The sequence below is a fragment of the Sceloporus occidentalis genome, unplaced genomic scaffold, assembly GCF_023333645.1.
Source record: "Sceloporus occidentalis isolate IW3139 unplaced genomic scaffold, rSceOcc1.0.p SCAF_290, whole genome shotgun sequence".
In the NCBI taxonomy this organism is placed as follows: domain Eukaryota; kingdom Metazoa; phylum Chordata; class Lepidosauria; order Squamata; family Phrynosomatidae; genus Sceloporus; species Sceloporus occidentalis.
Genome location: NW_028317270.1, coordinates 159820 through 176366, shown reverse-complemented (window position 1 = coordinate 176366; position 16547 = coordinate 159820). Strand labels below are relative to the sequence as shown.

The window sequence follows — 16547 nt, the reverse complement described above, 5'->3', positions numbered from 1 at the left end:
ATCATGTTTACTCCCTTTTAAGTATTTCAATGTTTCTTTTATATACACTCTGTAATGTCTTTCTTCCTGGCTATAAATGTTAGAATCCTTTAACCTTTACTGATAAGTTTTATCCTGTAATCCATGAACCATTTTAGTAGCCCTTCTCTGAACTTTCTCCAACATATCTATATCCTTCTGGAGATACACTGATGCAAAAAAGATTTATTGTATAAAATTAGTGCAATAGCGCTACTTAGGAAGCCTGATTGGGCGAAACGCGTTTGTGTGTGGACGTCATTACGCTATACCCGGAAACTGTTTCGGCTGGAGAGAAACTAGAGACTCTGATACTCGCAAAATAGATCCACAACGTGCGCATATTGCACTTTGATTTAACCCCCTCAAAGCCCGGAGCAATTTTTGCACTATGTCGGTTCAGCGATGATTCTCTTTTACTGTGAATAGTGTACCCATGTAAACTATATATTGTTTTTTCAAGGAGAGATAGAGCTTTCTTTTGATACCATAGTTGGATGATTAGCTGAAAATTTAGAATTAGAAATTTAGTAGAAACTAGCAAAAATTATAAAAAAAACATCTAAGTTTTTTTACATTTTCCATCTGAATCCTCACAAAATTAGGTAAAGAGACAGAAAATTCCATCCAGATTTATCAATTTAGGTGTCCTGATTTCAGAAATACCTAATTTGTATAGATTTTCCATATTTTCCCAGCACATATAGGCAACATACTATAAGGTGTACATTACTTTATACAAAGCCGTTAAATTTCTACATTAGGTATGATGGGACTGCAACTCTAATTTTAAACAAATAAAACAAAAACACCCACAAAGGTATATATTTCTGTAAAGCAGACAATCCAGGCTATCCTATCAGGGGTATCTGGGCACTCTACATGCAGGTATTTGGCCACCAATCACTGTCAAAGGTGGCCACAGAAATTAGTTCCTGCACTTTTTTCACCAACACGTCTTAGTATTTTGTAGTATTCTTTGTACAGGGTATGTGTTACGGCAGAGAAATCAATCCTAAATTCTTCAGCCGCCTCTCCTGATTACGGAAATACCCCACATGCATAGTTTTTTTTGTGGTTTTCTGGACTTTACAGGGCACAAACGGGACCATGCGCGTTATAGGTTCCAAACGTGAAATTTTCACATTTTGCTTTAGTAGACCCATGTTTAATTTGGGGCTGCTTAGCACCCCCCTAATTATAAATACCCCCATAAAAGTATATATTTCTGTAAAGCAGACAACCCAGAGTATCTCATCAAGAGCATTTGGACAATTTTCATGCAACCATTTGGCCGCCAATCACTGCCAAAGTCAGCCGTTGCTCTAATTTTGTGCACTTTTTCCACCAACACTTCTGTGTTGCTGAGGATTTTTGGCACAGGGTATGTGTTACGGCAGAGAAATCCAGCCTAAAGTGTTCAGCCGCCTCTCCTGATTACGGAAATACCCCACATGCCTAGTTTTTTGTGGTTTTCTGGACATTACAGGGCACCTACCAACTAAACCCAAAATTTTTTTTTGGTTTTTTTGAAGATCGTGGGGAGGAAAGGGTTAATTTAGGTATTTGGGTGGTTATGTACTGATTTTTATTTTTTTTTACCGCAGCTCTGCACGATGCTCTGTCTCTCTCTCAGATGGAGGAGAGAGGCAGAGCATCTGCAGTAACGGTTCGTGTGACATTACTGCCGGATGTGTGGCACTGGGGGACTCCCCCGGGTGTGGGGCAGTCCCCCAGGGCTAATAACAGACCGGAGGGAATGCCTGATCGCACGATCGGGCATAGATCTGTAACAGTTTACCGCCATTCGTGACGGTAACTGTTACAGCTTCCTCATCGGAGCTGTCAGGTAGCCGAGCAGGGCCTAGACAGACCCTGCAGAGGATACCCTGCACTCCTGAGTAGTTCCAGGTCACGCGCGATCGGGCATTTCCAACCTCATCGGAGTTAAAGGGTAGCCCAGCAGGGTCTAGACAGACCCTGCAGGGATACCCTGTCCTCCTGTGAACTTCCAGGTCACGTCAGTAGCCTGATCTCCCGTGCAGCGGCAGGGATGTGTCCCTGACGCTGCACGAAGGGCTAGACGTACCGGTACCTCCATAGGGGTTTCTTAGTGGGCGTTTTTTGGACATCCCGGTACGTCTATAGGGGATTGAAGGGGTTAATACAATAAATATTTTTTGCATCTTACATCCTGCCTCTCCACCTGTATTTTGTCTTCAATACATTGCCGTACGGGTTGAAAATCGATTGAGGCACAGATAGCATGATAGGATTGTGATTGTTGTTATTAATTATATATGTGTATGTCTATATATATACCGTATTGGCTCGGATATAGGCCGCACCTGAATATAGGCCGCACCCTAAAAGTTTGGTGCTTTTTTAAGGAAAAAGTTTTGCAATAGATATGCTGCCACTCTGTCCCCCCACTGCTGAGATATGCTGCCACTCTGTCCCCCCACCCCTGAGATATGCTGCCACTCTGCCCCCCCCTGGATATGCTGCCACTCTGTCCTCCCCCCGATATGCTGCCACTCTGTCCTCCCCCCCTCAAGATATGCTGCCACTCTGCCCCCCCCCCCCCCCGACTTACCAGAGCAGACTCCCGGGTGTCTTGCGGGGCCGGAGGGGCACATCTACGCAATACGTTCACCAGCTGCAGCGATGCGCGCATAAACAACCTCCGCTGCCAGCAGGTCTGCACGATGTGCGTTAACAATCTCCCTTGCCGGGACTCCCCCCCACCGTGGGAATTCCCGGCAAGGGAGATTGCTAAAGCACATCGTGCAGACCTGCTGGCAGCGGAGGTTGTTTATGCGCGCATCGCTGCAGCCGGTGAACGTCTGCGCACTCCGCCCGTGGAAAGTGCCGGCAGGGGAGGCTGTCTGAGCGTATCCAAGAGTAGGATACGGGTCCCCTGCACCGTTGCGGGGGATCTGTATCCTAACCCTGCTGCCGGCGCTAGACCCTGAATATAGGCCGCACCCCCACTTTAAAGACTTAAAATGGGGGGGAAAATGCGGCCTATATTCGAGCCAATACGGTATGTGTATATATATATATATATATATATATATATATATAATATTGATTTTTTTTTTTTGTCTAATTTTGGTGTGTTACTTACTTTTTTATATTAAAAATATTTTTGTTTTTGTGTTTTAAAGGTGGGGGTTAATTTTGGTTTCAGCCAAGTGAATGCTGAATTTTCAGTTTCGCTCAATGTTTGGCACGGTGGGGAATCCTCTTCCTTTCACCGCGAGGCGCGCCGCCACTCTGTCACGACCTCCCGCAACGTCTCCTGTCTGTCGCACTGCAGCGCAGGCTGCATCGTCAGCCCACACACACCCCCATGGTGGGGAGAGTAGGGGTGAGTGTCCTGGCGTCCACAGATCCCATCCCATTGGTGGGGATGGGGAAGGTGGAGAGTGAGGCTGGTAATCCCATATGGGGATTGCATATCCTCACAGGTGAAGGTATTAACACCTGGGAGTCCGTGGGAGGACCCTTATCTGTGGGATATAAAAACCCTGCACACCCTCCAGTCTGGGCTTAGTTATTGAGCTCTCTGGTGCCTCCAGCCCTGCCCTGACCCAGTCCTCGTTTATTCTGCCCTTTCTATGTGATTGACCTCCCGGTACCTGACCTCAGCTTTGTTCTTTGGACTTCGTTTACCTCTCCTGTTCTGACCCGGCTCGTCTCTCGTTGTTGCACCTTCGCTGCCTGCCCTGACTCGGATTTTCCTCTAGGATTTTGTCTTTGGTTCCTTCCCTTCAGCTGGGGCCACCCTGCTCTACGCTCCCAACCTATCCTACACGCCCCAACACAATGTCTGGCTCAATGTATAGTGATAGGGATTATGCTGTATCACCGTCACTGATTGCCTCAGTATATACTGATAGGTGTTATGCTGTACCACTGTCAGTGCGTGCCTCGGTATATAATAGCAGTTATCCTGTACAACTGTCGATGTCTGCCTCAATATATAACGATAACAGTTATGCTGTACCCCTGTCAATTTTTGCCTAACGATAGAAGCTATGCAGTTTTAAAGTGTGTGTGTGTGTGTGTGGGGGGCACATACAGGATCTGCCCCAGGTGCCAAATACTCTAGGCATGTCCCTGGGTGTGTGCCCACGCCATTTCTTGTGGGCGGCACCGCCGGATCCAATTGCCGCCGGATTGTCTCCCACATGCAGGTGGAGTTTACAGAGGAAGCGGCGGGTTTTAGGAAGGGCTGTGGTCTTGACAGGAAGGGGTGGGCCAATTTTAGATTAGGGGGGTGCCCGAGTTTAGTCTTCACTAGGGCAGCACAAAACCAAAATACACCATTGCATAGATAAATTTTCTTGCATTTATCCACATTGAATGCCAGTTGCCAGAGCTCTGACCATTTATCCAGTTTACCAAAATAATTTGGCTTATCCCTCCAGGAACATTAACCCTGTTGCAAATGTTTGTGTCGTCAGCTAAAAGACATACATTTCCATCAAGACCTTCTGCAATATGACTAATAAAAATTTTAAAATAATGGGCCCAAGTCCAGATCCCTGAGGTACCCCACTGGTAACAATACCTTGCTTGAATATACTCCATTGACTACAACCCCCTGATGCCTGTAACTCAGCCGCTGCCAAATCTATTCAACAATATTGGGATCTAAACTCTGAGACTGCAGTTTATTGATGTCTATCTGGGGCAGTGTTAAAACTGAAATCTTACTGAAATCTAGATATGCAATATCTACTGCTCCACCTTGATCAATTACTTTAGTCACTGTGATGGAATCCTCCATCACTGGGGCCACTGGAGAGGCCTGACAGCCAGCCTCCTCCCTATTGACTATGGGCCCTGTCTTTGTAAAGACTTCTGTGGCTCCCTCCCGCAGTATATCATCCCATCACTTGCTACAGGATCTGCAACCAGGGAGTGACCACCATTGTTTTAGTTTAATGTTGTATAAGTCAGTCTCCCCCTCCCCCAGTTCCACCACTACAGACATTTTCCCCGGCCATCCCTGGGACTGATTTGGGCCGGTTACAGGCAGTGGAGGTTGGGACCCTATTGTATTGTTAGTCCCTTTACTGCCCCTGTTGTCTCTGCGAGGCAGATTAAGGATGCGGTTTGTATCCCAATATCTTGTTTTATGTTAATGTGTGTTTTGCTGGATATATCCAGCTCTGTGTGTCTAAAATAAATCAGTCTTCGTTTGGTTTTACCCTACACTGAGTCTCGGCTAGTGACTGGGAAACCGGGGAAAGTGTGTGGTGTCCCAGGCTAAGGGAGCACAAGTCAGCGGAGGTAGTCGGTCGGACTATCCAGCTCCGTGACAGTCACCCAATCAAAAAACAATCAATAAGATTAGTTTAGCATTATCTTCCTGAGGCAAATCCATGTTGTTATTGATCTTTGAAACTCATGTGACTTTAGATGTTCAACAATCATATCCTGGCCTGTAGTTACCAAACTCTTCCCTACTGTTTCCCTAATTTGGCTTTTAAGAATCGGGGTGTATCCCATCAGGCCCCATAGACTTACTTGTCATTACCTCAGCTGAAGTAGAACCTCCACCTCCATAAACTCAGACTTTTTTTTTTTTATCAGTCATCGGTTAACTGAATCATTCAGAAGAGCTCTGAGCTACCAGTTCATTGATTCAGAGCATATTCAAGTCATCAGTATACAGTACACTGACACAATTATACTTTTAGAAATAAATACAGGATTAATCTTCACTCCCCCAGGATTTAGATTCCCCTAAGTTTCACCCCCTTTACCTCTAACTGCACCTGAAGTTAACCTTATTAAATTAATTCAATTAACTCCTCAGTCCTCACCATTAAATTAACTCTAAAGACCCCATTAACCGTAACTGCCCCTAAATTAATTCCCACTTCACCTAGCTTTCAGCAGCCAAATATTAATCTTATACTTACTGTGAGTTGAGTTGCTGAGCAGTATGGACACACATTACATTCCTGTAGAAGGCAAGAGGATTCATAGACTATAAGGAAAGGGACGGGGCCAATTGTCAGTGTGACTGCAGGGAGGGAGTGGCAAGCAGTAACTGCTGTGAGTGACATTAAGTGAAACGATTAATTGATTCATGAATTGGTTCATTTCAATGAATCACTCGAAATGAACCAATTCACTTTACGGATCCGAACTTCACATTACTATTCTACGTACTTTCCTTTTGTTTTTAATCTTACCACTCCTTATTTTACTTTCCTTTTCTCATTTATATATCTGAAAAATGATTTCTTTTTTTTTTTTTTGACAGGGCAACTCTATTCTGCGTGTGATTTGACCGCTTTTATCACTTGCTTTGTCTCTTCTGCCCAACCTTATATTTACCTTTCTCGCTTTGGTTTTTTGTATTTACTAAATGCAAACTTTTTTATATACTATTCTGGCCGCTTCTGTGCATTACCACAGTGATTTCTTTATTTTTTTCCCATTACTGACCAGCCTAATACAGTTTGCTGTTACCTTCAATATACCGTATTATACCGTATTTGCTCGATTATAAGACGAGGTCTTATACCCCTCGTCTTATAATTGGGGTCGTCTTACAATCAGACCTCAAATAGATCCCCCGCAGCAATGCAGGGGACCCCCAACTTACAACAACTCTGAGTCCCCGGTGCTTAGTCTGGGCAGCGTGTAGAGCTCTACCCGATTCACGTAGACAACTTCCGCTTCAGCCGTGCTTAGTCCGGACAGCGTGTAGGGCTCTCCGAGATTCGCGTAGACAACTTCCGCTGAAGCGAATCGCGTAGAGCTCTACACGGTGCCCGGACTAAGCACCGGGGACTCAGAAGCACCGGTAAGTTTGGAGGAGGGAGGGAGTGTTAAACGGGGGGCATAAGGCTTTTCTGGAGGCAGCGTGCTCTGTGAAATGCCTTTTAACCCCCTTAATGCCACTCTGCCTCCTGAAATACCTTATACCTCCCTATATGCCACTCTGCCCCATAATATGCCTTTTAACCCCCTAAATGCCAGAGTGGCATATAGGGATATAAGGCAATTCTGGAGGCAGAGTGGCACATAGGGGGTCAAAAGGCATATCATGGGGCACAGTGGCATTTAGAGGGTTAAAAGGCATATCATGGGGCACAGTGGCATATAGGGGTATAAGGCATTTCTGGGGCAGAGTGGCAAGCCAGGTTGAAAAAAAGGAAATAAAAACAAAATATTTTTCTCAATCATAGCTTTTATAAAAAAAAAAAAAAATTGTTCACATAGTTTACATGAATTAACATTTACTGGTAAAACTTTTTCCCTATAGGGTCGTCTTATATTCAGGCTTTTTCTTTTTTTCATAAATTAATATTCAGATTTGGGGGGGTCGTCTTATAATCGAGCGAATACGGTATATATAAATATTTTTGTGAGCAAGTCCAAAAATTAGCACATTTGCTTAAAGCCATTCTCTGGCATATTAAATGCCCATGGGGTGTCCACTTTAAAAAAAAATTATGATTTGATGAGGTAAATTGAATTGGCCATGTTTAGGGCTGCAACTAACGATTATTTAAATAATCGATTAGTTGGCCGATTATTTTTTCGATGAATCGGATAAAAAAAAAATATGCAAATTTTTTCGTTTATTTAAAATAATTTAATGAACTGGATGTTAAAAAAACAACTTAAAATGTACATTAACATTCTTATTTTGTTATGATGTAATAAAAAACAATATTTTCAAAGTACAAGAACCCAAACACAATATTTATGAAACAAAATAACCCCAAACATTCTGAAAAGAGGTGGACTATTACTGTTCAAGAAACTTTGCCCCAGCCCTGGCACTTTGCACCCGGCACTTTGCACCCGGCACTTTGCCCCAGCCCTGGCACTTTGCACCCAGCACTTTGCACCCAGCACTTTGCACCCTGCACTTTGCACCCAGCACTTTGCACCCAGCACTCAGCACTTTGCACCCAGCACTCAGCACTTTGCACCCAGCACTCAGCACTTTGCACCCAGCCCTGGCACTTTGCACCCAGCCCTGGCACTTTGCACCCAGCCCTGGCACTTTGCACCCAGCCCTTTGCACCCAGCACTTTGCCCCAGCCCTGGCACTTTGCCCCGGCCCTGGCACTTTGCACCCAGCACTTTGCCCCAGCCCTGGCACTTTGCACCCAGCACTTTGCCCCAGCCCTGGCACTTTGCACCCAGCACTTTGCACCCAGCCCTGGCACTTTGCACCCAGCACTTTGCACCCAGCCCTGGCACTTTGCACCCAGCCCTGGCACTTTGCACCCAGCACTTTGCACTGTGCCCCTGCACCCAGTCTCCAACTCTGCCCTGCACCCTCCCCTGCCCCCACACTCACACCCTGCATCCCCACCCTCACACCCTGCACCCACTCTGCCCTGCACGCACACTCACACCCTGCATCCCCACCCCCACTCTGCCCTGCACCCAGTCTCCCACTCTGCCCTGCACCCACACTCACACCCTGCATCCCCACCCCCACTCTGCCCTGCACCCAGTCTCCTGCCCTGCCCCCACACTCACACCCTGCCCTGCATCCCCACCCCCACTCTGCCCTGGACTCAGTCTCCTACCCTGGCCTGCCCCCCCACCCCCACTCTGCCCTGCATCCCCTGAAACCCCACCCCCACGAATCCCTCTGTGCGAATGGAGCCACTCGCACAGAGCGATTCGCACAGACATGAAGAATACTTACCTCCGGAACGCGTCACATCCGTCACGCAACTAAAAGAAGGCGGAGACTGCAGAGTGTGTAGCAGAAGCGGGGAACGCTCGCGGAGGTAAGTAAAAGGAGCCGAGTGGTCCAACAACGAATCGATCACTCGATTAATCGATAACGGAAATCGTCGACAACGATTTCCGTTATCGATTATTATCGATTTTATCGATTCGTTGTTTCAGCCCTAGCCATGTTCAACAATGTCCCAATTAACACGGGGAAGGGTGACCACACATCTAATTTCCAATTAGAAAAATGCACACGTCCCAAATGTGGCCTTCTAGTTCCCCAAAAACCCGACAAACCCATGCATGTATCGCTGTACTCAGGAGATGTTGCTGAACACATATTGGGGTGTCGTGTGACAGCGACATATACCAGGAGCTGTAGATTCATACCTAAAAGTAGGTGTGTGGGGAAAAATACACACAAAAAATACTACTGCAAACTTTGAAAAAATGCTGGTGGTAAAATGTGTGCATACAAAGAGTTAAAATACCAGCATTTGAAATACCCAGGGGTGTTTAGTTTTCAAATATATATATTGTTTTGTAGGGCACACTGAAATGGCAAAGCTCAAAGATGTACCAAATAGGTCATGGGCAGTGGATCACCAAATGCCAAAGTTCAACATTGAAAAATATGCATGCCCCAAATGTGGCCCTTTTGCCCCCAGCCAGGCAAACCCATTCATGTGGGCTATCGCTGTACTCAGGAGATGTTGCTGAACACATATCGGGGTCTTTTATGACAGTGACATATACCAGGACCTGTTAATTCATGCCTGAAGTAAAACGTGTGTGAAATAAAATGCAAAAAAAATTACTACCACAAAATTTGACAAAGACTGGTGGTAGAATTAGTGCATGGAAAGAGTTAAAATACTAGCATTTGAAAATTTGAAATACCCTGGGGTGTCTAGTTGTCAAAAATATATGGTTCAAAGATACCCTAATTGGCACATGGGGGGAAGAATTACCAGATTTGGAAAAAATGGTTTTGAAATAGCAAAACGCTACCTGTACTTATTGCCCCATAACGTGCAGAAAAAAGCAAAAAAAACATTTGTGTATTTGTAAACTCAGGACAAATAGTAGAATCTATTTAGCAGGTTTTTTCATAACCTTTTATTGATGAGTAAAAGATTTTTCAACTAAAATTTTTCACCATATTTTATACTTTTTTTTAATAGTAAATAATATGATACTAAAGAAAGCCCTTCTTGTCCTGAAAAAAACAACGTATAACTTGTGTGGGTTCAGTAAATGGGAAAGAAGAAAATTACAGCAAAACACGAGCAGCGCAGAAATGTTAAAACCGCCCTTGTCACAAAGGGTACAAAAAATAAAATCAGCCGTTGTCATGAAGCGGTTAAAAAATAAATTCTACCACTACAAGAGGACATAGTCTTAAGCTAGAGCTGACAAAAAACAAACTGGCAAAGCACCAAACTATAGCAAGTTATAACAATATTTATTGCTCCAAATATAGGGGTGGATAGGCTTACCTGGGCGGCGTCCAAGCTAAAAACCAATGCAAAACGAAGATGCGGAGAAAAAAAATCCAACTCTGCAAAAACAGAGACCGGCACACCGAACTAAAATTCAAATAACTCCACCAAAAGCCATACTTTAGCAGACCATTCCAAAAGTAGTTACATAACATTTCTTTTCCCCTGATCGAGAAGTATATGATATTGGTAAGAGAAGCTCTTTCCTAAAGGAGTACTTCAAATGATTGAGAATCGTTACTTTCTAACGATAATTTGTTTTCCCTTACTCGTAACGGCAACACAAGAGGGGTATTACTGCCCCTGTGAACAATTAGGACAGGTGGAAAATTAATGATTTACACAATTAAATAAGATTTTCATCTTTCCTGAAGACACCGGATCTTTGTACATAGATCTGCAGACATCTGGAGACGTCAAGAGTATGTAGAAGAGATTCTTCTTCTGTTGAAGGATCTGGGTGAAAAACAGAGAAATGACCTGATTAATGTTCTGAAACGAAGGAATCTTCGGAAAAAAAAGCTGTCAGGAACCTTAGGAGAACCCTATCAGGCAGGGATAAGGTGTAAGGCTCAAAGGTACACAGAGCTTGCAACTCACCAATTCTCTTGGCAGAGGTGATCGCCACTAGGAAGGCAGCTTTCCAGGAAAGGTACTTCATGTCCACGCTTTCCAATGGCTCGAAGGGGGGAGAGCATAACCCCCTGAGCACGACAGTAAGGTCCCATTGAGGGACTGGTCTCAGGATCTTAGGTTTTAACCTTTGGGCTCCTTTAAGGAACCTCCTGATAAGGGGTTCTTGGGACAGAGGTTTCCCTAAAAAAGCTGATATGGCTGAGGTGTGCACTCTGAGTGTAGAGGGAGCCAGGCCTTTATCCAGTCCATCTTGGAGGAACTGTAATATGGAAGAAATGGGGGGATCTGAGAAACCCACTGTGTTCTTTGCACACCAAAATGAAAAGTCCTCAAGACCCCAGAAGAAAGTCCACTATCCTTCAATAGGGAGCTGTCAATCTCCAGGCTGTCAGGTTGAGAATTCTCAGATCTAGGTGAGAACCTGTGCCCAGAAACACAGGGTTCACTGATATTGGAAGCTTCCAGTACAGACCCTGACTCATCCCTATGAGCTGGGTGAACCATGACCTCTTTGGCCAGAATGGAATTATCGCAATAATCGAGGTCTGGTCCTGTCTGATCTTCATCAATACCCTTGGTATCATGGAAATAGGAGGGAAGATGTAAGCCAGCCCGAACCTCCAAGGGATGGACAGAGCATCTATCGCCCAAGGATTGTCCTCCCTGTATAGGGAGCAGAAGATCTTCACCTTGGTGTTGAACCTCATAGCCATTAAGTCGATTTCTGGCATTCCAGAATTAGTGACCATTCGCCTGGAACACTGAGACCCCGACTCAGATGGTCCGCTACCACATAGAGATCCCCGAATGTGGACTGCAGAGAGGTGGGAGAGGTTCTGCTCTGCCCATGATAGGATCATTCTCACTTCCTTGAGAAGTGGTTGAGATCTCGTGCCACCCTGTTTGTTGATGTAATAAACCGCCGTCATGTTGTCTGAATGAACTCTCACCGCTTTGCCGCGGATTTGAGGAGCAAAGTGAAGGAGCGCCAATCTGATTGCTCTGAGCTCTCTGAAGTACGAAGACATAAGGCTCTCTGGACGGGACCAAGTACCTCGTACTTTCATGTCAGAAAGGCCCTCCATGATCCTGTCCAGCTCACTGCCAAACAGCTTGCCAGGTTCGTAAGGCAACCCACAAAGCGAAAATTTGGAGGCGTTGTCCGCTTTCCAGGGTTTTAACCATAGGGGGATCTCCTTGCAGCAGCAGATAGCGCCATAGATTTGGAGGCTAGCTTCAGATGTTGAGGCGCAGCATCCGAAAGTAATTCCACAGCCAGTTGAGCTGTTTTAAACTGCTTCAAGATATCGTCTCTTGGAACACCTGCATCAATATCCGACTGGATTTGAGACATTCTGGTGCGCAGAAAATTAGTAACCTCCCTAGGGGCAATCTTCCTGTAAAGAAGATCCATCATCCGCCGGTACCACAGTCCTCTTGGACATCTTGGAGATGGCCATATCGACTTAAGGGGAGGACCCCATGGGCGCTGCTGGTCTACATTAAGCGGAAACATAGATTTGAACCGCTTGGTGATAACCGGACCTTTTTCCGGGAATTTCCATTCAGTCTCCATTAACTTAATGAGAGACTCATCCACTTTGAAGGCCCTTTGCCCTCTAGAGGTGGTTTCTGGATCTTACTTAGGGTCAAAATCCTGGTCCCCGACCAGATGGACTTTAGTAACCGTTGGGTTTTCTCAATGGGAAACCAGAACGATGAAGCAGGTTCTTCTTCTTCAGAAGAGTCAAGCTCATCTACAGTGAGCTAAGCGTCTTCAGACATAGGGACCACCCTAGGAGGGGACTTGGCCCTAGGTCTCTTTATCTGGAGTGTGTCCTCAAATCTCTTGATAGAGGATCCAACAAAATCTTTAACCCAAATCATCATCATCACGTATATTGGGTTCTGCCTCAGGGGGATCTCTGCAACTTGAGCAGCGACTATAAGGGTAAGCATCCTCTAGAGGTGTGTAACACCCGCAGCAGGTAAAATGCCTGCGCTTGGCAGTGGACTTGCACCCCTCAGGAGCAGGATCCTCTGGAGTACGGGATGACATCTGCAAAAGAGATGACCAAAATAATATAAAGAGTTTTATTAAACATAAAAATCTTCTTAGTTATACCTACCCTGAGATTGAAAGTGAAAGGGAAGGATAACACCCAAAGATAGACAGGACACTCTAGGAAGGCTAACTTAATAGCTGTACCAAGAGACAGCCTAAAGGACACTAACAGGTTAATATACACTGGCAGAGAGCCAAAATGGGAAACCACGCCCCCCGGCAGTGATGTCAGACGCCACAAAAGAAAATCAGGAATCCAAGTAAGAACAAACGTTCTAAGGGATTACTACTGCTGCTGAGGGAAAATAAATGGATTCCTCCCCCCCTCAGCAGCTAAAACGAGTACAGGGGAGGCATAGAGAAACTCCAGAACATCACAGACTAGATCAGCAGACATGAAGATAAGCAGCTGGGAGGAGACATCCAAACCAGTCAGGTATAGATCCAGCACAAACACACAGATAATGCTGGGTGAAATGAGGCCATCCTGCATCACAGCAGGGCAGCAGATAAAATAGGATACACAATCCAAACAGGAGGGCACCTGAAAAAAAAGTAAAATAAAGGTTAGCAAGCTAACACAAGGTCTCACACAGAGACCACCACCTGTCCCAATATGTCCAAAGGACAGAAAAAAACACACTGTGGTTAGGGGTGGAGTTCCCTTTATAGGGGGGGGGGGTAAAGGGGGTTAATTGCTTATTTGTGTAAATCATTAATTTTCCACCTGTCCTAATTGTTCACAGGGGCAGTAATACCCCTCTTGTGCTGCCAGTTAGGACGTAAGGGAATGACAGTCTGGATGATCATGATCATACCAGGCTGACACAGGAGAATGTTTGTTTTTACCTGAAGTGCTCAGGATATGGCCCCTCTATTTTCTCTGCTGAAAAGAAGGGATCTTCATCAAGGTACATCCTTTATTATAATACCTTATGACTTCAGTGCTTAGAAGTGAAAAGTAGGATTTTTGAGACAATAGTATCCAGTTTTAAAAAGAAATAGTTTGACAGTTTATATTGATACTTTATACATTGCTTTCAATTTGTCTGTGAAATTGTTGATAACAATTTACTTGTACTTGCCATGCTGGTAAACCTATTAAACAAATTCCAATATTTTTTTGATACAGGTGATAAATCGATCAACGATTGAACTACCTCTTACTGTTGCATATGACAAAATTTCCTTGGGAAAGCTTAGATTCTGGATCCACATGCAAGATGCTGTCTACTCTTTGCAGCAATTTGGTATGTTGAATGTCCAGCATGAAGAAATATGAGTTGTATGAAAATGTAAATTGCACACCACTATGTGTGTCATTTTAATACATGTATATTGGTATACACTACAAAATGGGAGTGCTATGGTGTTGAAAAAAAGTGTCTAAAAGGAATACAATAACAATACCTCATGAATATTGAGCAATGAGTAGGGCAACAACTTGCCTTGGTAAGACTGAGCTCACTCTGATGCTGAATTAACACTCTTGAAAATGACATGAATATCTATGCCAGGGGTGTCCAAGTGTTTTCTGCAGTGGGCCACTTCATCAGAAATGTAGGTGCGTGGGCCGCACTCATTTTTCACTGAGAGAAACTATGGGCTTTTAGCTTTATAATGCATATTAATACAGGGTTAATTTAGCGATAATGAAAAAACTTATATGTCATTCTATTAACACTAAATTAAAAAAACAGTCAGTCTAGTAAACCATTTAAAACAAGTTTAGCCAAATAAAACTGCACAAGGCTGGATCAAACTGTGGCTACAAGCTGGATTTAAGATGGCTGACTCACACTGGTGGCAGGCCTGGATTAAGAGCATCATGGGCCTTGTGCTGAGGATTTTCGTTGCCGTTTTATGGAAATAAATACCGCGTTTGCTCGATTATAAGACGACCCCCCAAAATTTTAATATTTATTTAGAAAAAAGGTCTGAATATAAGACTACCCTCTAAGAAAAAAGTTTTACTAGTAAATATAAATTTACATGTAAACAATATTTTCATATTTAATAAAAACTATGATTGAGAAAAATGAATTTTGTTTTATTTCATATTATTTGTGAACCTGCTCCCAGTTATGCACATCTGCCCCCCAGATATGCCTTATACCAGCAACACTATAAAAATCCAGCAGACTTCTTCCACATTACTCCAGTGTTCCAGAGCTTGTGTCCATGGACTCCATTCTACAGATCTACCTTACTTGTTGTGATACAGTGTCTCCTTTGGACTTTGCTATTTGACCTCTTTCTGGTCCTTACCCCTTTTGCCTTTGCCCTTGACAGGGGGGCCTGGCAAAAAATAACATCCCCTGCTTTACACTTCTACGTTAACCCTGAGAGAAGCAACTGCAATTACAAAATAACTCGGTGGGCTGAGTTTTTATATCTTAAGACATTTCTGTTAGCAGAAAGACAGGTGGCTATGCCCCTCTACAGATCTCATCTAGAATATTGTATACAGATCTCATCTTCAGAAAGATATTAACATTCTAGAGAGAGTTCAGAGAAGGGCTACTAAAACGGTGAATGGTTTGTAGGATAAAAATATAGCATGAAAGACCATAAAATCCCAAAATGTATAGCTTGGATTGGAAAACATTGGCTGAATGTTTATCTGCTGCCATATTCTATGTTTCTGTTAGGTGAGAATATAATCATTTAAAAGCACCCAATGCTTATGTCCTGTCATATAAATAACAGCCTTGTGAGGTGAAACACAAAACTATATTGGGCTGGTCAGTTAGATCAAAGCATTAAAGAAACCACTGTGGTACTCTGCAGAAGTGGCCAGAATAGAAAAAAATGTAAATAAAAGAACCTTAAGCAAATACAAAAAAACACAAAGTGAGAAAGATAGCTCCATAAGATTAGACAGAGGCAAATCAAGTTATAAGAGTGACCAAAGCAGGGCCGGACTGGGAATGAAAAGCAGCCCTGGAAACGTTTGGAGACCAGCCCCATATAGTTTATCTTGCGGTCGAGCTCTTATGCTCACACGCACCTCTTTTACATACCCGATTCACACTATTTGCCATACAAATAACTATAAAACATTCTTTTTATCACATTATTTGTATTAAATGCCAGAAAGCAAAAGTGTTAAAAGGCCCTAATAAATTAAATACATTAGACATAATGGAATCAAAACATTTGCTACTGCAAAACATTTTTAGATGAAAAAGTTCCATTTTATTTTTTTTAAGTGGAACAAAACAGTGATCACATTATTCTTCACAATATTCTTGTAAGAAACTTTAATTTCTTTATTCATGTAAACTATTTTACCACTGCTTCTGACTCCCTGGTGTCTGGTGGGGGCAGCGGATGGAGGCACTGTCCCACAAATAAGTTTTATCGAGAAAGTGTAATACTGAGTTCATATCTCAATATTGTTGAATGTAGGCAGCGGCTGAGTGACAGAAAACAGAGGTTTGTAGTCAATGGAGTATATATTCAAGCAAGGTATTACCAGAGGGGTACCTCAGGGATCTGTACTTGGACCCATTCTCCAGAAGGTCTTGATGGAAAGGTATGCTTTTTTTTACTGATGACACAAAGATTTGCAACAGGGTTGATGTTCCTGG

At 43.8% G+C, this 16547-nt stretch overlaps 1 protein-coding gene across 1 annotated transcript in view; it reads left to right on the top strand.

Moving 5' to 3' along the window:
• Positions 1-16547, top strand: part of LOC149275413 (lipid scramblase CLPTM1L-like) — a 169857-nt gene that overhangs the window by 34709 nt on the left and 118601 nt on the right. The window contains exon 6 of the mRNA XM_089504761.1: positions 14087-14204. Within this exon, the coding sequence (XP_089360887.1) occupies positions 14087-14204 (118 nt within the window). The remainder of the gene's footprint in view (positions 1-14086; positions 14205-16547) is intronic.